We start from the raw sequence: 18,970 nt of genomic DNA, 5'->3' as shown, positions 1-18,970 counted from the left end.
GCGTTCAAGCTAGAACGGCCCGGCTCCGGGCGGAGGCTAGCTAGACTTCATTTTCAATGACAGGTGACCAGTTATCACGTGATTCTTTTTAGGAAAACGAAGATCACATGCCTCGTCTCGGGACCGGGCCGTTCTAACGTGAATCGTCCTTTCAGAACATAAATAATATCATTAGGTATCTTCTGAAAAATGAGATTTAGAATTACACACAGATATGTTACTAATAACTCTAATAAGTATAAATACTACTTAGGCTTACGGCGCGATTCGGGAAATGAATTAGACATTCACTAGATATAAAATAGTAACGATATGTGACGGTTCACGACAAAAGGTACCCTATGGCGGTTGGCGCTTACGCTATTATTAACGCCGCTCCAATATTATTGCGGCCATAAGGTACCTTTTGCCGTGGAACGTCACATATCGTTACTATTTCATATCTAGTGAATGTATAATTCATTTCCCGAATCGCGCCGTTAAACTGAGCTCCTATTCGTCCTCATTACAATAAGACACAAGACTAACCAAGCATATCTGTTATTCATTAATTTGTCTTTATTATAATAAAAGTGATTTAGATAAAAACATGCATAGACTTGTGCTTAAGGAACCCTTACGTCACAGTTTTTTTTTTAATAACATGGAACTATAAAATAACTATGCGTACCACAATACAAAGATTCACCAAACTGCGGGGCAGTTTGTTGGCGATGAGCTCGCTCTTTTTATAAGTACATCAAAGCAGGTATACATATTGATGTATATAGGTTTGAGATATGATGTTTATATGTTTATATAGGATGTTTATATAGGTATCTAATTTTTAGCAAGGGCCCCCTTTTTTTAAGGTGCGAAACCCTAGAAAAAGCTTACAAAGCTTAGCTTATTTATGCATAGGTATACGTATTTCGTGTATTTTTTTATAAAAAGATGTAGAAAATGACATGCATCAGAACGATCAGCAAATCACACTAGATGCAGGTACCTAATTTATTTGCGTTTTATAATTTTTGAGTGCAATTCCTAGGCAAATCTATATAAGAGTTCCGTTTGACATTTTGGTTACTCAGGCTTACTCTCCAATAAGTAAGTTTCCTTTTTGATATCATGAGCATAGTTCACTCATAATCGAAAATAGGATTTATTTTCCCCAAACAAAACATAATAGCATTAATAAAATACTGTGCATTTTAATCCCCTATTTAAATTCAATGACAAAAGCGGCAAGTGCGAGCTAATCATCGCTATATAATGCTTCGTCGATTTCGGAGGGTTGTTTTTTAACGTGCAGGCAGGATGGAGATATAAAGAATACATGAATACAAGAAGGATAGAGTACTCAATTCATCGGAATTGACTTTAAATGATTGCTCCCGCTGCCCTTTTTTGTTCGTCAGTGATGGATTGCAAATCATTGCGTTTACGCCAGTTTCACTCCGGTGATGCCGTTGTTTAATTACTCTACGTGTGTTTAATTTAAAATTTACAACATTAAATCAAAACAAACATTCAATTAACTTTGTTACATAAATCTTTACGTTTAGTATCTTCTTAGTCTTAGTCGGTTCCTCAAGGCTGAGGGTCGTGACCATCAGGAGTGCAGTTCTTCACCACCGCTCTCCAAACCCCCCTGTCTTGGGCCAGCTGTATTGACCCCTGGATGTTGACGCCCGTAGCGTCGCGTATGGCATCAGACCACCGAGTTGGAGCCCTGCCTCTACTCCTTCTCCCTTCGACGCACCCAACCAGAACGAGCTTTTCAAAGCTGGACGGGTCTTGGCGGGCCACATGGCCAAAGAAGGTCAACATTCTCTGGAAGCATGTAGTTGAAAGCCGGGTGGTAATATGTAGCTCTTCGAGAATAGACGCGTTGGTGCGGCGTTGCGTCCAGGATATGCCCAACATTTTGCGCCAGCACCACATCTCGAATGCGTCTATTTTTGCTCTCACACGTGGCTTCCATACCCATGTCTCAGAGGCGTAGAGGAATATGGAGAAGATAAGGGTGCGCATAAGTCGGACTTTCGTGTGGCGGTATATGTTCCTGTTTCTCCAAATCTTCTCCAAGCGCTTCACTGCTGCTTTTGCGATTTGTGACCTTCTTATGACCTCCTTCATGCAATCTCCGTTACTGGATATCTGCGAGCCCAAGTAGACAAAGTCCTCTACCAAGTCCAGGTCACGCAGTTCCCCCGTCCTCTGCATCTGCCCAGCTCTGTCGATGAACATCAGCTTTGTCTTCTTCCGGTTGATATGGAGGCCGTATTGAGCACTGAATAATTCGACCCTGTTCAGAAATGTGGCGAGTTCTGTCTCATTGGCGCCTATTATGGTCGTGTCGTTGTGTGTACGTTTAGTATACTTATGCTATTTTAAATGAAAATAGAAGTGGTACCGAAGTTTATTCATAATATATCAGACTTAAAAACTATGACCAATGGCCCAATTCGAACTTAAAGGTACGTCAGTTAATAGATCTAGAAAAGATATGGATTAGATATGTCAGTGTCAAATGTGACATTTCTTCAAACAAAAACGTCACATTTGACACTGACATATCCAATCCATATCTTTTCTAGATCTATTAACTGACTGAATCTCTTAAAGTTCGAATTGGGCCGTAAAGTAGGTAGATAGGCATAGGTAGAGCTACCTATGCCTACCTTCCTATCTTTTTGATCATGTTTAACGAAACATGGTATCTTCTTCCTACACAGTCATATTTGGTCATATTTCATTGTAATGTAGTGTTACACGTTAGATTACAGTAATCTATATTTATAAAGAACTAAATACCGTTTTTTACGCATTAAAATTATAAAATAGCCAAGCAGAGCACGCAACCAGACAGTGGTGCGCTACCCCTCAGCATGACTAATTGCGCAGCTAAACACCCGGGGGCGCGTAATCCGATATTGATGCGTCTGTAAAAACTATCCGATTAGCCCTTTGCGACCGGCAGTAGATACAGGTGCCGGCAATACAAAATTAAACAAACAATACAATTATTTTAATGTGCTCTATAGTTCGGTTTTTTAGCATTAGAAATAAGGTAAACAATCTTGACGTATCTTTTAATTGAAAAACACATTTTAAAAATAAGTTACGGCAAATATGTAACAATTATGAATCTAATACGATCATTTATATTCTTCTGCTTTCAAAAGTGATAGTTCCTGATTTTATAAAAGCGTTTTTCAATTAAAAGACATGTCAAAATCGCTTACCTTCTCTCAAGTTCTTTCTAATGCTAAAAAAAACGAAGTAGGTGTTTTCAGTTAAAACGTCATGTTCAGTATCCTATCAAATCTAATTTAAAAAAGGGAAACATACAGGCGTCGACTAAGCCCTTTACATTAGGCATTAAAAAAATTGTTTTTATAGAGGGTATCGGTGACTACGGTTTAGGATTGTTATATTTAACTAAAGATGTTTCAAGCGGAAGTCGGCCTTTTCGTGCTCTATCTGAAGGCCAATTTGAACTTTAAAAATAGTAACCATTTGTTATTGATATCGTATCGTAGGTATTTTAAATATGCGATCATGTACTGATCCTGTTTAAAGGCGTTATGTTTCGTACCTAGAATATAACTTCTAGGTTATACATACTAAATTAAAACGGGTTACAGGCGTGCATCATATACTTACATTTATAAACAACTAGCTGTTGCCCGCGACTTCGTCCGCGTGGACTCTTATCTTGAACATTTTACATCTTGAGTACCTATAATTTTCATCGATGCAAACTTTACAATACAAACTTTTAATATATTGTTAATGCCCTTTTACCATGTTTGAAGTTCCTAACTGGAAAGGTTGAAAAAAATGTTTGATATTCATACAAACTTTCAACTCCTTTTGCACCACGTTAGAGGATGAATTTTCAGTTTTCTTGTATTTTAAGTTAATACCTTTTTGCAAAGTTTCAAGTTCCTAGCTTAAAATAAAATTTGCACCCCAAGACGAACTTTCATCCTCTCTTTAACCCCCTCAGGGGTTGAATTTCCAAGAACGTTGCACTCGATTTTTTTTTTGTAATCAGGTATTATGCCTTTCTAAGAAGTTTCAAAGCATTTGTAATGGATTCAAACTTTCAACCCCTTTTTAACCCTGTTAAGGGATGAATTTTACAAAACGCTGAAATTACTTTTCCTGTCTTTTAATAATATCCCCAAATACAAAGATTCAAGTCCCGCGTTCGAAAAAAATTTTGATATCCAAACAAATTTTCAACCCCTTTTTCACCACCTTAGGGGATGAATTTTCAAAAACGCTGAAATTATTTTTCTTGTTGTTTAATTTAATACCTTTTTGCAAAGTTTCAAGTCCTATTTTGAAATAATATTTGCACCTCAAGACGAACTTTCATCCCCTTTTTAACCCCCTTAGGGGTTGAATTTCCAAGAACGTTGCAATTGCTTTTTTTTGTAATCGGCTTTTAAGCCTTTCTAAGAATTTTCAAAGCATTTGTAATGGATTCAAACTTTGAAACCCATTTTAACCCTGTTAGGGGATGAATTTTACAAAACGCTGAAATTACTTTTATTGTCTTCTAATAGTATCCCCAAATACAAAGATTCAAGTCCCGCGCTCGAAAAAATGTTTGATATCCATACAAACTTTCAACCCTTTTTTCACCGCCTTAGGGGATGAATTTTCAAAAACGCTGAAATTAGTTTTCTTGTATTTTAATTTAAAACGTTTTCACAAAGTTTCAAGTTCCTTGCTTAAAATAAAATTTGCACCCGCAGACGAACTTTCATCCCCTTTTTAACCCCCTTATTGGTTGAAATTCCAAAAACGTTGCAATCACTTTTTTTGTAATCGGCTATTATGCCTTTCTAAAAAGTTTCAAAACCATTTGTAATGGATTCAAACTTTTAACCCCTTTTTAACCCTGTTAGGGGATGAATTTTACAAAACGCTGTAATTACTTTTCCTGTCTTTTAATAATATTCAAGTCCCACACTCGAAAAAATTTTTGATATCCATACAAATTTTCAACCCATTTTTCACCACCTTAGGGGATGAATTATCAAAAACGCTGAAATTAGTTTTCTTGTATTTTAACATTATATCTTTTAACGAAGTTTCAAATTCCTAACTCAAAAGAAAACTTTAACCCCATACAAACTTTCATCCCCTTTTTAACCCTGTTAGGCGATGAATTTTACAAAACGCTGAATTTACTTTTATTGTCTTTTAATAATATCCCCAAATACAAAGATTCAAGTCCCACGCTCGAAAAAATTTATGATATCCATACAAACTTTCTACCCCTTTTTCACCACCTTGGGGGATGAATTTTCTAAAACGCTGAAATTAGTTTTCTTGTATTTGAACTGGATATTTTTTTACAAAGTTTCAAGTTCCTACCTTAAAATAAAATTTGCACCCGAAGACGAACTTTCATCCCCTTTTTAACCCCCTTAGGGGTTGAATTCCCAAAAACTTTGCAATCACTTTTTTTGTAATCGGCTATTATGCCTTTCTAAGAAGTTCCAAAGCATTTGTAATAGATTAAAATTTTCAACCCCTTTTTAACCCTGTTAGGGGATGAATTTTACAAAACGCTGAAATTACTTTTCCTGTCTTCTAATAATATCCCTAAATACAAAGAGTCAAGTTCACTACTCAAAAAATTTTTTGATATCCATACAAACTTTCAACCCCTTTTTCACCACCTTAGGGGATGAATTTTCAAAAATGCTGAAATTATTTTTCTTGTATTTTAATAATAAATCTTTTTACGAAGTTTCAAATTCCTAGCTTAAAAGAAAACTTTAACCCCATACAAACTTTCATCCCCTTTTTAACCCCCTTAGGGGTTGAATTTCTCAAAATCGCTTCTTATCTCTTGTACACTTTATAAATGCAATCTGGTGTGCAAATTTCAACTTTCTGGCTTTTGTAGTTTCGGCTCTGCGTTGATGAATCAGTCAGTCAGTCAGTCAGTCAGGACACTTGCATTTATATACAGGATGATTCAGGAGACGTGAGCAGAACTAAGACTGCGCCTTTTGTAAATTATAAGCAACTGTTTCGTATCAGTATTGGTGAGGATAACGTTAATTTTCTACTCGTGTTGAAAAAAAAAATTAATAAATTTATTTACGACATGCATGGTCACCCTAAAATTAGAATACTAAACTACTAATATTCTGTGTCAAATTGATTGTCATCACTGTCATCACGGTCTGGTTACTTTTGAAAACTCGTATCTCACTCAAGTTTGACAGTTTATTTCTTCGTAATCAAATGCTGTCATTACGGTTAAAGAGGTTTTATGGTTATTAAATGGGTATTGTAGGGTAACCATGATTGTAGAGAATTAAATTTGCCCTCACCAAAAAGTTAAAAAATAGGAAAAATTGTGGTTGTTTCACCTAAATACGACGGTGATCGGTCAATTATCAGTTACTGAGTGTTCAGGATTAGTCCTGCTCACGTCTCATGAATCACCCTGTATATAGATTATTATAATGCAAGCCAGCATACTTCTCAGAAGCTTCATTAAAAAAAAAACATTTCAATCATGTAGATATTTTTATACCTAAATGTTATTTTACACAAAATACGGGTAAATCAACATCAACATCAGGACGCCAGCGCGTATGTTATTGTATAATGCACAGTGAATTTGAAAGCGTCATGATAAAATTGGCACGGGCCCGGATAAAAGATAAAATTGCGTGTCACCGAAACAGAATAATCCCTAATTTTGTATACAAACGCGGCAAGTGCGTCCCCGTCACGGTCGTCACGCTGATGACGTGTGACGCTCGCAATTTCGTCACGATTGTGTCGTGAATAATACTAAAACACGTGTGACAACAATCGATGATTATTGCTATAAAATTGTTGTATAAACTGTATTGATTCGAAATTATATGAGTTTTATGGTACATGGTACATGGTATACTTAGTGTATGGTAATATGTGCACTTGATCTATAAAATGTTTTTTTAAGATATTGTTCATTAAATGATGGGCAGCCATCCGTGTCATTGTCAGTAGAATAGATAAAACCATACAGCAATCCACCATTGACCCCTTTAATTTCGGTAATAGTGGGTAATGTATCAAAGCAATGACATGAATACTTAAATTCTCAGTGTAACGTGTGTAAAAGTAAAACATAATTTCTTTAATTGATACAGGTGCTGGCTGCATAACCAACATGCCAATCGTTAACGCTCCGTTACGAACGAAGTTAACGCAACTGTCACTGTTGCACTAATATGGTAGAGTGATAGAGAGGGATATATCTTATCTATCTTTTTCTACGCCACAGAGCGTTGACGATTGGTATGTTGGCTACGCACCCTGGGCACATTCTGCAGGTATAGTGTTATTGAATATATATTCGTGAATAAAATTATTTATTTGATTTTACATTGCCATGCTACGAAAATACTTACGTAACACGCGAATAAGAAAAGTATCTAACCTATATCCAGTCTTTTCTCGGCGTTGCTGAAACTAATTTCATCAACGCCAAGAACCCAATTACGTTTTTTAAGTAAAATCGAAAGCACCCTATTTATTTACCCTCGCCGTATCCCACATCCCATCTCCGAGGAGCTACACATCTTCATAAAAATAAAACAAACAAAGGAACGACTTCATCGAATGCTCGCCGCGGATCACGGACGAAAAGTCCCCTTTATTTTATTTACAAGCCCGATGGAGTTTAAAACGGGATTTATTTGCCAATATAGAACGTTCCTGAATAGATCGTTTGCGATGTATTTCACTAAAATTCATCTATCGGAGCTTAGCGGCGATTTCCATTTCACATTATCTGCGGCAGTTTGCATTTACATTTTATACATAATTATGTTCACATGTGCTATAGAATTCCGAACTAAGCGAAGCAAGCTATGTGTAAGGTGTTTGAGAACTGAATCTGATATGGTGAAAGTGAAAGTGATCCCCTAAATATCTTCGTAATTGACGTAATTACAGCTTATGTTGCTCAGTTTAGGACAAGCTCTTAGAGGATCTTTAAGTAATAATTTCCGCAAAATATATAAATCTTTGATATGAGTAAGAAAACTAGAATATCACTTCATTAGAATTATCATTAGTGCATTAAGCTCCAATACAACAGTGTCCCTTTGCGATCTAATTTTCAACCGGCCGAAAGTCCTCATAAAGAGACAATTGCAGTTAAACCAATTTTTAAACAAGCAGATATGTCTTCGAGCGATATTTTCAGCTATTCGAGTGATATTATAAGATTCGGCAGGCTTCCGTAGCGCAATCGGTTAGAGCAAACGCACGCAGGTTGCGGATTCAAGTCTTGCCGGAAGGCTAAATTTTTCCATTTTTCCTTTAATCTTCTTCCTGGCGTTGTCCCGGCATTGTGCCACGGCTAATGGGAGCCTGGGGTCCGCTTGGCAACTAATCCCAGGAATTGGCGTAGGTACTAGTTTTTACGAAAGCGACTGCCATCTGACCCTTAAATAAATTTGTTGTTTGTTGTGTTTGTTGTTTTTTCCTTTAATATAAAATTTATAAAAATTGCAGTTAATTTATTAATATAAACTTACGTTTAAGCTTTTCAAGCGGCTCGTGGTGTAGGGGCGGCGCGTGGGCGTGCAGCGGCGTGTGCTGGGGCTCGTGGTGCAGCGGCGCCATGAGGCTGGAGATGGCGGAGCCCACGGACGCCGCCACCGACTCGTGCAGGTGCCCCCCGTGCAGCTCCAGCTCCGACAGGCACAGGCCCTCGCTCAGCGGCTCCATGCCGGCCGCCAGCGCCTCTTTGTACACGCGGAGGTGAATGGTGAGGCCGGACGGGGTCGAGGGGGTAACAATACAACACGCTTATGCGCAGCGCATTGGGTTCTAGAACAAAATACAAATAAAACTTACTTACTTTAAACTAATTACTATTAACTAATCATTTTTTTTTAAACATGCAGATACGTCTGCAAGCGATATTCCAAATTTTATATTAAAGGAAATAATGGAAAAGTTATGCTTCCGGCAGGACTTAAACCCGCAACCTCCGCAATCCGTGCGTTAGCTCTGCCAATTGAGCTACGGAAGCCTACCAGAACCTTGCAGAAGGTTGCAGGTTCAAGTCCTGCCGGAAGCGTAATTTTTCCATTATTTCCTTTAATACAAAATTTACTTTAAAAAAGTCTAACTAGGGAGAAACGGGATATCCTGTGGTAATAAGTGTGTGAGTTGCAATGTATTTGGCCACTTTGGCTTCCACTAATACAGCCGTTGTTGTCAATATGATAACTTGATAAGCTACAAGAAATATTAGAAAACTACCCTTAGTTTAGTACATATCGAAGGTCATTGCATTGGGGCATGGGATAACTAACCTTAAGGCTGGCTGCACAATTGCACACAGATTTACATTAATTGATAATAATAGTGTGATGGACGTGATGGTGGATTAATTTACAACAGTTACTTCAATTTGCCTGTTTTTGTTTAAGTATAAATATGTAATCTATCCTAATAAAATTATTGTCAGTTCCAAGGCAGACAATCAGTGACTGTCAGACAAACCTTCTGTATAATGAAGTTATTTTTCTGCTTGGGCATAAAAATCCGTGTCATACAAATAGAAAATGTGTACTGGCTATAACTATCAGGGTCATTTTTCTAATAAAATAAAGTTTGTACGTAACAAGTACCTACTCAACATACTTATAAATATACGAGTATTATTACTTACTTTCAAACGTTTTCAAATCTCATATTAAATGTATTTAGTAACATTCCTATCAACTTATTTTATACTTACAGTATCAAGTAAACACTAACTTGAAAAATATTAAATTAACGGAAGAGAAAGTCCAGAATATGACACAATTTAGGCTAGTCAAGTAAACTATCAAGTTGATTTAACGTTGCTCAAACAACAGATATCCAGCCTCATAAACAGAGGGATATACAACTTTCATATTTCAAACATGTCAGTGAGTTTTAAGCACATAAAATTCACTCGCATAGCGTAGATAGAACGACTACGTTAACTGATTTATGCCTTTAACGGGCTTTTTTACATTTCTGCACCGAGAATTCAATATTCAGCAAAAAGAGAAGCTGTGGCGGCTGCGGTAGGCGATAAATGACCTATTGAATGGAGTTTAAAATAGGTTTTAACACTTTTAACGTTCAAAATGACTTGGCTTGATTTACAGCATATTGGGGTGCATAGATGTGTTTTGAAATTAAAAGGATTAGCTAAGAAATGTAACTTTTTAGGACAAAGAATGAGCAAATAAATGTTGTTAATTGAATTGAATTGAATTGTCATTTATTCACAAGAAATTTTTTAATGAATTACTTTATGCACAGAATGGAAACATAATAAGTATTATAATAGGGCAATCTAGACACTTTTCGTCTCAATACCCGAGTTTGCAATATTCTTACCCCCGGTTACAATGTTTTTGATTACACTTGCGAAGAAATAACTAAATTTTAAGCGAAATATTTCTTAAATACGGTGCCAGGTAATGCATCGAGGGCACCCATTTGAGGGTTTTGAAAATTCTGAAACGGAAGCTGATTTGACTTGTCAATCAAAGGCCCTATTGAAACCTGTCAGAAATTTAGTTTCTTAGCCGCAGATATTGGTATATCAGTATGTCTAATAAAAGCAAAGGTAAGCCAGAGTCAGAGTCTAATATAACCAGGTAAGTGAAAGCTAATCTAGTTGGTATAACAAGATTTAATTAAAGCGAGTAATTAACTTCACCACGCCTGCCTAGCCTTAGCTTTGTGTCTCATAAACTACCTGTAGTAGGTATTCCTCGACTATCAAGGTTATAAGATCAAGTGGGCCAAGTGACATTAAGCAAACGATATTATTGTTTAGGAAAACGTCTTTTTTTTTCAAAATCGGAACATTACATAATTTACAGTTTGAGCGTAATGCAATTTAAAAATATAACTACGACTACTAGGTACACAAACAATTGACATTTCCAATAGTATCCGATAACAAACGACAAATATTAATATTTTTTAATTATTCACAATAATTTAATAAAGATATTTTTACTTCTATACACTTATTTTATGTTTAGGTACACGTTGTTTAAGTTGACACTTTCACAGAGTATACGGCGTTCAAATCAATGTAAGTATACCTCAATGTTAATGTTAATGACATATATTTCATGTTGACAAAAAGATATCCTCATCATACATCGTATACAATCGTAGCGAAATACAAGTATATTTTCAAAGGTTCTAAAACCCGAACTCTTATAAATAAAAGGTCAAAGACCTTCATGTTAAGTAAGGAAGTGTCACAAAACTCGAAACTCTCACTACGCAAATACGGCTCGTATTTTCAGCGAGTTGAATTGAAAACGGTCTGACGTCGGCAGTACTAATCTTGACTCGGCGGTGAGTAATTGAGCAAAGCCAAAGGCAGCAATCGAGCCGGCTGAGCCTCTCTTAGCCCTTTAAACCAACGCAAAGCCTTTTTTAAGCCAAAAGATTTAAGTTGGCGAAAGTGGCTGCTCTATTAAAACGCGATTTCATTCGAATTTTACTCGAACCAGTCCTCGCTGCCGCAGATAAAGAATCTCTAAAGTACCTATTTTAATTCAAGATAATTTAATTAATAAAAAAACAAAGACATGTCAACATAAAACCCGCATGTACAGTGAGCTGTGATATTGCATGGAGAAATTATAGTCGCACCAAACAAAGTCTGCAGCGGATTGATAGCCCACGCAGTGTAAGTGTTATGTATACGTCATAATTTCATAGAAGTTTGACGGTTAAAATGACACTTGCATGCACTGCGTGGTCTATCAAAATCGCTGCAGACTTTTTACGGTCTGACTATATGAATGAATCCATTGATAAAGTCGCCTTGCACTTTTGCTGCTGATGGTACTCATGCCATTTAGTTTAATACATTTATCGCTATGAAATAAAGTAATGAATATAGTAATACTATAACGAATATTAAATTATGTACTGTAAATAAATAAAAAATGTTATTGTGAATATACTGTTTACCTTTATTCCTTATTAAAGATTCCTTATTAAAAATGTGTCTGATTCATTATTTTGTCAATGTTTTACGAATATTATTCCGTAGGTAGATATCTGGGCCACACATCATAGTCTACTGAAATGGGTACTACGAGTAGCTACGTGTTGAATCTCCTCAACACTATTCGAGTTATCAATTGATCCCATACTTATTATTTTGAGTTCACAACACAAAAAAACGACTTACTCCAACCATTTTTATTGTATCTGTGCCAATTATCTATTGACGAATACTACTAGAAAGGAGTCTACTCTAAATCATAAGATAGTAGACAGCACAGCAATAAAACCTAAAATAAGCAGTTTATTATATGGCTTTGCTATCTTTTGCTAAGTAATGATAAATAATACTACGTTAATACTTTATAATAAATAATGCTCGTCTTTCTTTGTTATAAATTATAATAAAGTATGTAGGTAATAGTTACTGGTTGGTAATTCATTACCGTGTAGAGTTAGACCAAGAAAAGTCTGCAGCGATTTTGATAACCCACACAGTGCAAGTGTTATTTATACGTCATAATTTCATAGAAGTTTGACGTTTAAAATAACACTTGCACTGCGTGAGTTATCAAAATCGCTGCTGACTTTTTTTCATAATTACAACATGAAAAAAAATTTTGATTCTGTGCCCGATTCAGATTTTGAAATAGACATCTATTAGACATCACCAAGATACGATAACGATATGTTTAAGATCTAACCTGTCAAATTTGACATTTGCGCGATTCTGGAGATACTCTTGAACGATTTCCACAGAATATGACTTAGAGATCCAATTCACATCTAATAGATATCTTACTCTATCTAACGTAAAAGTGACATTGGTTGCCCGAATTGTGCTGCAAAAGAAAACTAGTTGATATCTAAACTATAACGTATCTAGAATGGATCTAGTACGTGTCGTCTCTTGTGAATATCTTGAAGTTCGAATACGGCAGTATCATACCCAAATCGAAGATACATTGAGGAAGATGCTTAAAATCTAAGACAATTTCGTGCTTTGAATTTGACAGGCCAACGAGATGGCGCTGTAAGTACATCTCTATATATTTTGCGGTAGCTCTGATTGTTAAAAGTTCACGTTTGACTCAGTGACCACAAAACATATGGCGCAGTACAGCGCCATCTGTTTTGGATGTGAAACTAAGGGGCACGTTTTTTTCTTAGACTTTACCTCTCTATTACACTCAATTGTCATTGCCCAAATGTACGTTCTTATTATCCATAACTATGAACAGGTCAGTATAATAATCATTACCAACGCAACATTCTAAAAGACACTTTATTGATATAGTTAGGTATGTGCCTAATAACTATTATTAACTTCAAATTCATCAAATATTATCTATTTCGTTCATGCATCCCATTAATCCATAAACAAAGGTTCTACTGACAAATTTGAACTTTAAGATACATACGTACGTATAATTAATAGATCTAGAAACGATATGGATTAGATATGTCAGTGTCAAAAGTGACGTTTTTGTTTGAAGAAACACGTTTTTGTTTGTTACATTTGACACTGACATATCTAATCCATATCGTTTCTATTTCTATTAATTGACGTATCTTAACGTTCGAATCGGGCCGCAAGTTTTATATTTGTAACGCACGTTACAAATACAAATAAAACTTCAAATGTTGTTTTACTTTTTAATATTTTATCTGTTTATGTATAGACCGATTCAAGAATAGTCCCCGAGCACTCAAATATTGATATGATCCGGTCTATCAGCTGATATGGTATCGCGTTGTCAATGATCAGATAGCGTTACATATGTAAGTAACCGTTTAGATGCAATCTTGAGAGCATTATTTTTGTATGGATAAATATAGAGTAGAAACGGAGACGTGGTTTTCATTAGAATGGCATGTTGTAGAATAAGATCTCTATGTAATTTCAGACCATCTACGTATTCAAATTAGCACAGTTGTAATTTATCCAAACGTGGTGTATATATACAAACGCTAAAATATTTTCCATGCCTATCTCTATCTTTTTTTATACCACGAGAGTGGCAAATAAGCGTACGGACCGCCTGATGTTATGCAATTACTGCAGCATAGAGGCGCTTGCAACTTTAGTCCAGAGTTACACTCGCGTTGAGAGCGAACTTCTAAGTCTACAAGCCCTTCACAAACTCTACACCTTAGTGAAAGGGTTGGCCGTTTCGGTACTACAAGAATATTGCATAACAGAAAAGTAATGATCAGGTGCTCCCAGGTCACGGTCGGTAACGAAACGGCCAAACCACATATTTTGACCAAGGTGTATATAGAGTTTATGAAGTTTAGGCTTATAGACTTAAGGTGACAGTCCATTTCCAACGACAGCAGCACTACCATTCATTTTACTATGGACATTGATAATAACACCGACGCGTTCGTACTAGTAGTGCAGCTGCGGTCAGAAATGTAATTAGGGTGTGTAGAGTTAAAAGCTTGGCTCTACATTAGATCTGATAAGTTTTTGACAGTGCGAGCCATATGGTCTTTTCTTGGCATTATTTTACATAGAAAAGAGTTTTTGATGGGATTTCACTACTTTTCATTGCTAAAATAGAAGTATTTTACATGTTGACACTTTACTGCTAATGGGATTATGAAACTAAATATTTTTTGTAAGTAAGTAAATAAATACAGTACTTAGAGTCCGGTTATAACGACGCCCAAGGGACCGCTGATATTACGTCGTACTAACCGGACGTCGCACTAAACGAACTGCTAGAATAAATTATATTTTTTAATCAAAATAATTACATCATTTTGTATTTATTAATACATATGCGATAAACAAAGAAAAAAGAAACATTTCAATTAAAATATTTATTTACGTTAGTATTACAACACTTTGTCTTCAATGGAGAGACTTTTGTGTGTTTAGAAGAAGGTACTTTTGTAGGCAACGCGACTCATCATCCGCAAATTACTCAAATCTCGTAAATGAAAAGTGGGAATTCTTGGGAATCTAATCAAGATGACAATCGTACATCGAAAAAAAATACATTTTATTTTTCACTCAGGCTTTTATCGCTGACTGTGTACTTTTGTTTCAACAAGCAGCTTATACAGACAGCGAGACAATTCTTACAAACCCAAACTCAATTAAGATGTGTTTAGTCATACAGTTCCTAATGGTCACCTCCTGAGTCCATCATCAGATCAGCTCGAAGGTACAGAAATATTGCATTGTCACCCAACTTTCATAAAATGTGAACATGAAGTTTAAGCTCAAATCAATAATGTGAATCAGGTTTTATTTTGTTTGCAAGATTATAGGCAAAGGGGGGAGGGGAGTTGAGTGCGCGGGATGGAGTAAGTTTCTCACTAACAATTTATTTGTAAAAACTACGTCGCTCGTTGTTGTAACCGGACTTACCGGAAGGATTTTGTGTCAAATTCCGTCGTTAAAAGCGGTCGGTCGTTATAAGCGGACTTGTACTAAACGGTTGTACTTTCATAGAAGTTTGTACTAAAACCAAACAAGTGCCTATACTTACGTCGCTATAAGCGGTTGGTTGTTATATGCGAAGTCGTACTAACCGGACTCTACTGTACTATATTTTTTACCTACTATAAATAAAAGTATATTTTTTTACAATAATTACCAATTTTGTAAAAAGCTTAATTGCTTTTGCTTCTTAAGAAAAGCTTGTAATAATAATCAGTCAGATATTAATATTGAACAGAGTGTGTGTAAATACCCGTGAAATAATAAAAATTTACTTTGTGAAGTACACCTTGCCAAAATAAAACCTGAATCATTATATTATTAATAATAATTATTATCGGCTGATCTAAATATTATGTAAGTACATACTTTTTATGAACTAGCCTACGAGTTGGCATATAAGGTAATGCAGTAGAGCCTACCCCAATAATAATCTACAGTATTTTTCAGGAAGGAAGAAAAACACACACACATACACACATTTTGTTTTAACTTTTCTAAATTCCTTGAATGTACATATATAATCGGGCAAGAATATAGTTTTACCCCTTTTGGTGTAGAAACACTCGGCCCGTGGGGTCCCGGTGCTCTGAAATTTTTCGGCGCATTAGCAAATAGGCTAGTGGATGTAACTGGGGACCGTAGGGCTGGCAGCTTCCTCGCACAACGCATAAGCATTGCAATTCAGCGAGGTAATGCTGCCAGCGTCTACGGTACCTTGCCGAGGGGCGATTTTTTATTGTAGTTTAGGTTTTTTTTTTATTAATTTAGTATAATTTTAGTTTAATAAGTTTTTATACAACATTTATATTGATTCTTATTTGAAATAAAGACTAAAATATATAATCACAAAAGACTTCTGCGTTAGTCTGTAAAGGTTCTTATGTTCTTATGAAGTTAAATAACTGGGTCAAACAGAAAACTGTGTTACGTCTTTCCTGTAGACATACACAATAGTTAAGGGCTATAAAGGTTAATTTTCTTATTTAACCCTAGAGAGAGAGAAAACTAGAGTGTTCGTGCGAACTGTACATTTTTCTCTCCTGTGGGCAATAGTTAACAGCTTGTGGGCATGTAAGTAATGATTTTATCATAGTTCTCCAAAGAAAAGGAGGATCTTTTCACGTGGATAAGGGTTAAATAAGAAAATTAACCTTTATAGCCCTTAACTCATGATAGCCCTTAACTGATGATACATCTGTGGAACGACTTGTAGTGCAGGGAAAAGTCGAAGGCACAAGGCGCGGTAGGTCACCAATGCGTTGGTCAGACCTAGTCAAAAGTGCATTCAATGAACCACTCCATGAATGTACAAGAAGGGCTACAGTACGGGAGGAATGGCGACGGATTGTGAAGCTTGCCACCGGCCCTGACATGACGACCACGACCACTCTGACAAGAGTGTGACGACAAAGAAGCCCTTAACTCTTGTGTATGTCTACAGGAAAGACGTAACACAGTTTTCTGTTTGACCCAACTACTTATTACGAGCATTTTTCGATTTTCCTGAAGACAAATTTGAAATAAATAAATTTAATTTTAATTGAAGTTCCCTACCTTGGCCTATAATTTTACTGTTGCGAATAAAGGGTAAGTATGACAATGATAATGAAATAACAAATCTTCCAACTTGCTAAGATGATAACCGCCAGAGGGTCTACCTAATATTTTCACGAACGAGACGGATGTGCGAGTTCGGGACCGCGGATATCATAAACGAAATAAATATCATATACAAAAGAAGAATTAGTATTGCGCGCATATCATGTTTTTGAATTTTATTTTGTAACAAAAGAAGTAATCATTGAGGTTTTCCCTCAAAAATGGAAATGCACATTTTTAAAAGCAATTTTCATATTTTTAACTATTGTGCATAAATTGTTACACAATTTTAAAGTGCATTTAGACCTTTGTCCGTCATGCATTTTTATCTATCGAGCAAAAGTCAAAAAAATCATGGTTCGAATTGATGAAGTCACTAGATAAAATCCTCATGATTGCTAATTCATTTTTTGTGAAATACATCACCGGCATTTATACCTATAGGTACAGTCAAGGAATTTAAATTCCGACCCATTTCGTACTTTGTCACAGTGACAACCGTATGAGGTCTCTAGCGGCTTTCATATTGATTGTCACTGTGACAAAGTACGAAATGGGTCGGAATTTAAATTCCTTGACTGTACTTATTGTAATTACGTTCAAGACCAATTAATATTTAAGTACCTACTTAAAATTATTTTATTTTTCTCCGTTTCTTATCAGACGTACTGGATTTGTATAATACCAACTTAAATCAGGACAATCTTTTTAAAAGAGTCCAATTATTATTTTTTAAATCAGTGTCATGTGTAGGAAAGTGTTTGACAATACTACGGTGAGTTAACAGTAACGTGTAGGTTTAAAAATGTTGTTATTGTATTGTTTATGAGTGTGTAAACATCATCACAGCATACCATAATAAAGCTTGTACATTCGTGCTGTTTTACCACCTTCGATGTCAAAGTATGCAGACGAATGTAGTAAATCTTATGTACGAAACTGTAATTTCGTGAAACATTTCAGAAGCTGCCTACACATGCGTAGCAGAACACTCACTGAATTAAGATGGGTAGGTACTCACTATTAACAAGCGAAAAGCTGGCTTAGCGCGTCTGATAATTCCGCGATTTTCACAGTGTGTGTACACGCAATCCGGTATCCGTCATAATCTGGGACAAGCCGCGGGATTACTAGCGTCACCACTAGCGTAAACACCAACCGAAACCGAATTCGAAACCGATAAATCAAAGCACGATCGCGACGTCGCTTATCCGCTAAATCCTGTCGGGATCGCGTAAAAAATACTAGTATTAAAAACAGTCTTAAGTGGGCTTACGTTCGCGGCGCGGCCCGCGGGCTCTAATCTCGGCCACTTCCCGGCACAATTTGAACCTAACTCCACCACTCTATACATCATCCGACCGCCCGCCCACCGCGCGTCTTGCGGAACCCCACACGTATGTAACCGTCCCTCTCTCTCTACCGCCCTTCCCCGCTGTCTCTCTCGCTCGCGCTGAAATCTCGTCGCACTGAATTTTCAGTGCGTGGCGGAGGGGAGCGGGGCGCGAGCGCAGTCAGCTGGCCGAACTTGCGAAAATCGACTTTTTGTCGTGACGCTCTGTGACGTCACTGTTTACTCGAGCCCGAGCCGGCACGCAACGTCATTGCGATTCATGTTGACGATTTATGACTTTTGTCCATGCGCTTTTTTCTCATTCAAAGTATATAATACCTATAGGTAATATCAATAAAAACCAAGAGAACCAAAAGATTTAGATTTCCTGTTTTTTATTAGAATAGCATCAAACTTGCAGTTACCAACTACACTTTATTATTATGCACCCATACAAAAGGTGTATTATTGTATACCAACGACAGCTAAGCATTTTTACTGCGCTCATTTAAATAGTGCAATATGTTTTCCTT

General features: G+C 36.4%; 1 protein-coding gene across 1 annotated transcript in view; it reads right to left on the bottom strand.

Annotated features, from left to right (window-relative positions):
- Positions 1 to 18,519, bottom strand: part of LOC134664464 (pituitary homeobox homolog Ptx1) — a 66,980-nt gene extending 48,461 nt beyond the window's left edge. Inside the window, exons 1-2 of the mRNA XM_063521132.1 lie at positions 18,126 to 18,519; positions 8,559 to 8,853 (exon numbers count right to left, since the gene is read on the bottom strand). Coding sequence (XP_063377202.1) covers positions 8,559 to 8,751 — 193 coding nt within the window. The 5' untranslated portion in view covers positions 8,752 to 8,853; positions 18,126 to 18,519. The remainder of the gene's footprint in view (positions 1 to 8,558; positions 8,854 to 18,125) is intronic.
- Positions 18,520 to 18,970: the final 451 nt, after the last annotated feature.

Source organism: Cydia fagiglandana, chromosome 1 (genome assembly GCF_963556715.1).
Source record: "Cydia fagiglandana chromosome 1, ilCydFagi1.1, whole genome shotgun sequence".
NCBI lineage: Eukaryota > Metazoa > Arthropoda > Insecta > Lepidoptera > Tortricidae > Cydia > Cydia fagiglandana.
Note: the sequence above shows the minus strand (reverse complement) of the source record. Positions and strands in the feature narration are given on the sequence as shown.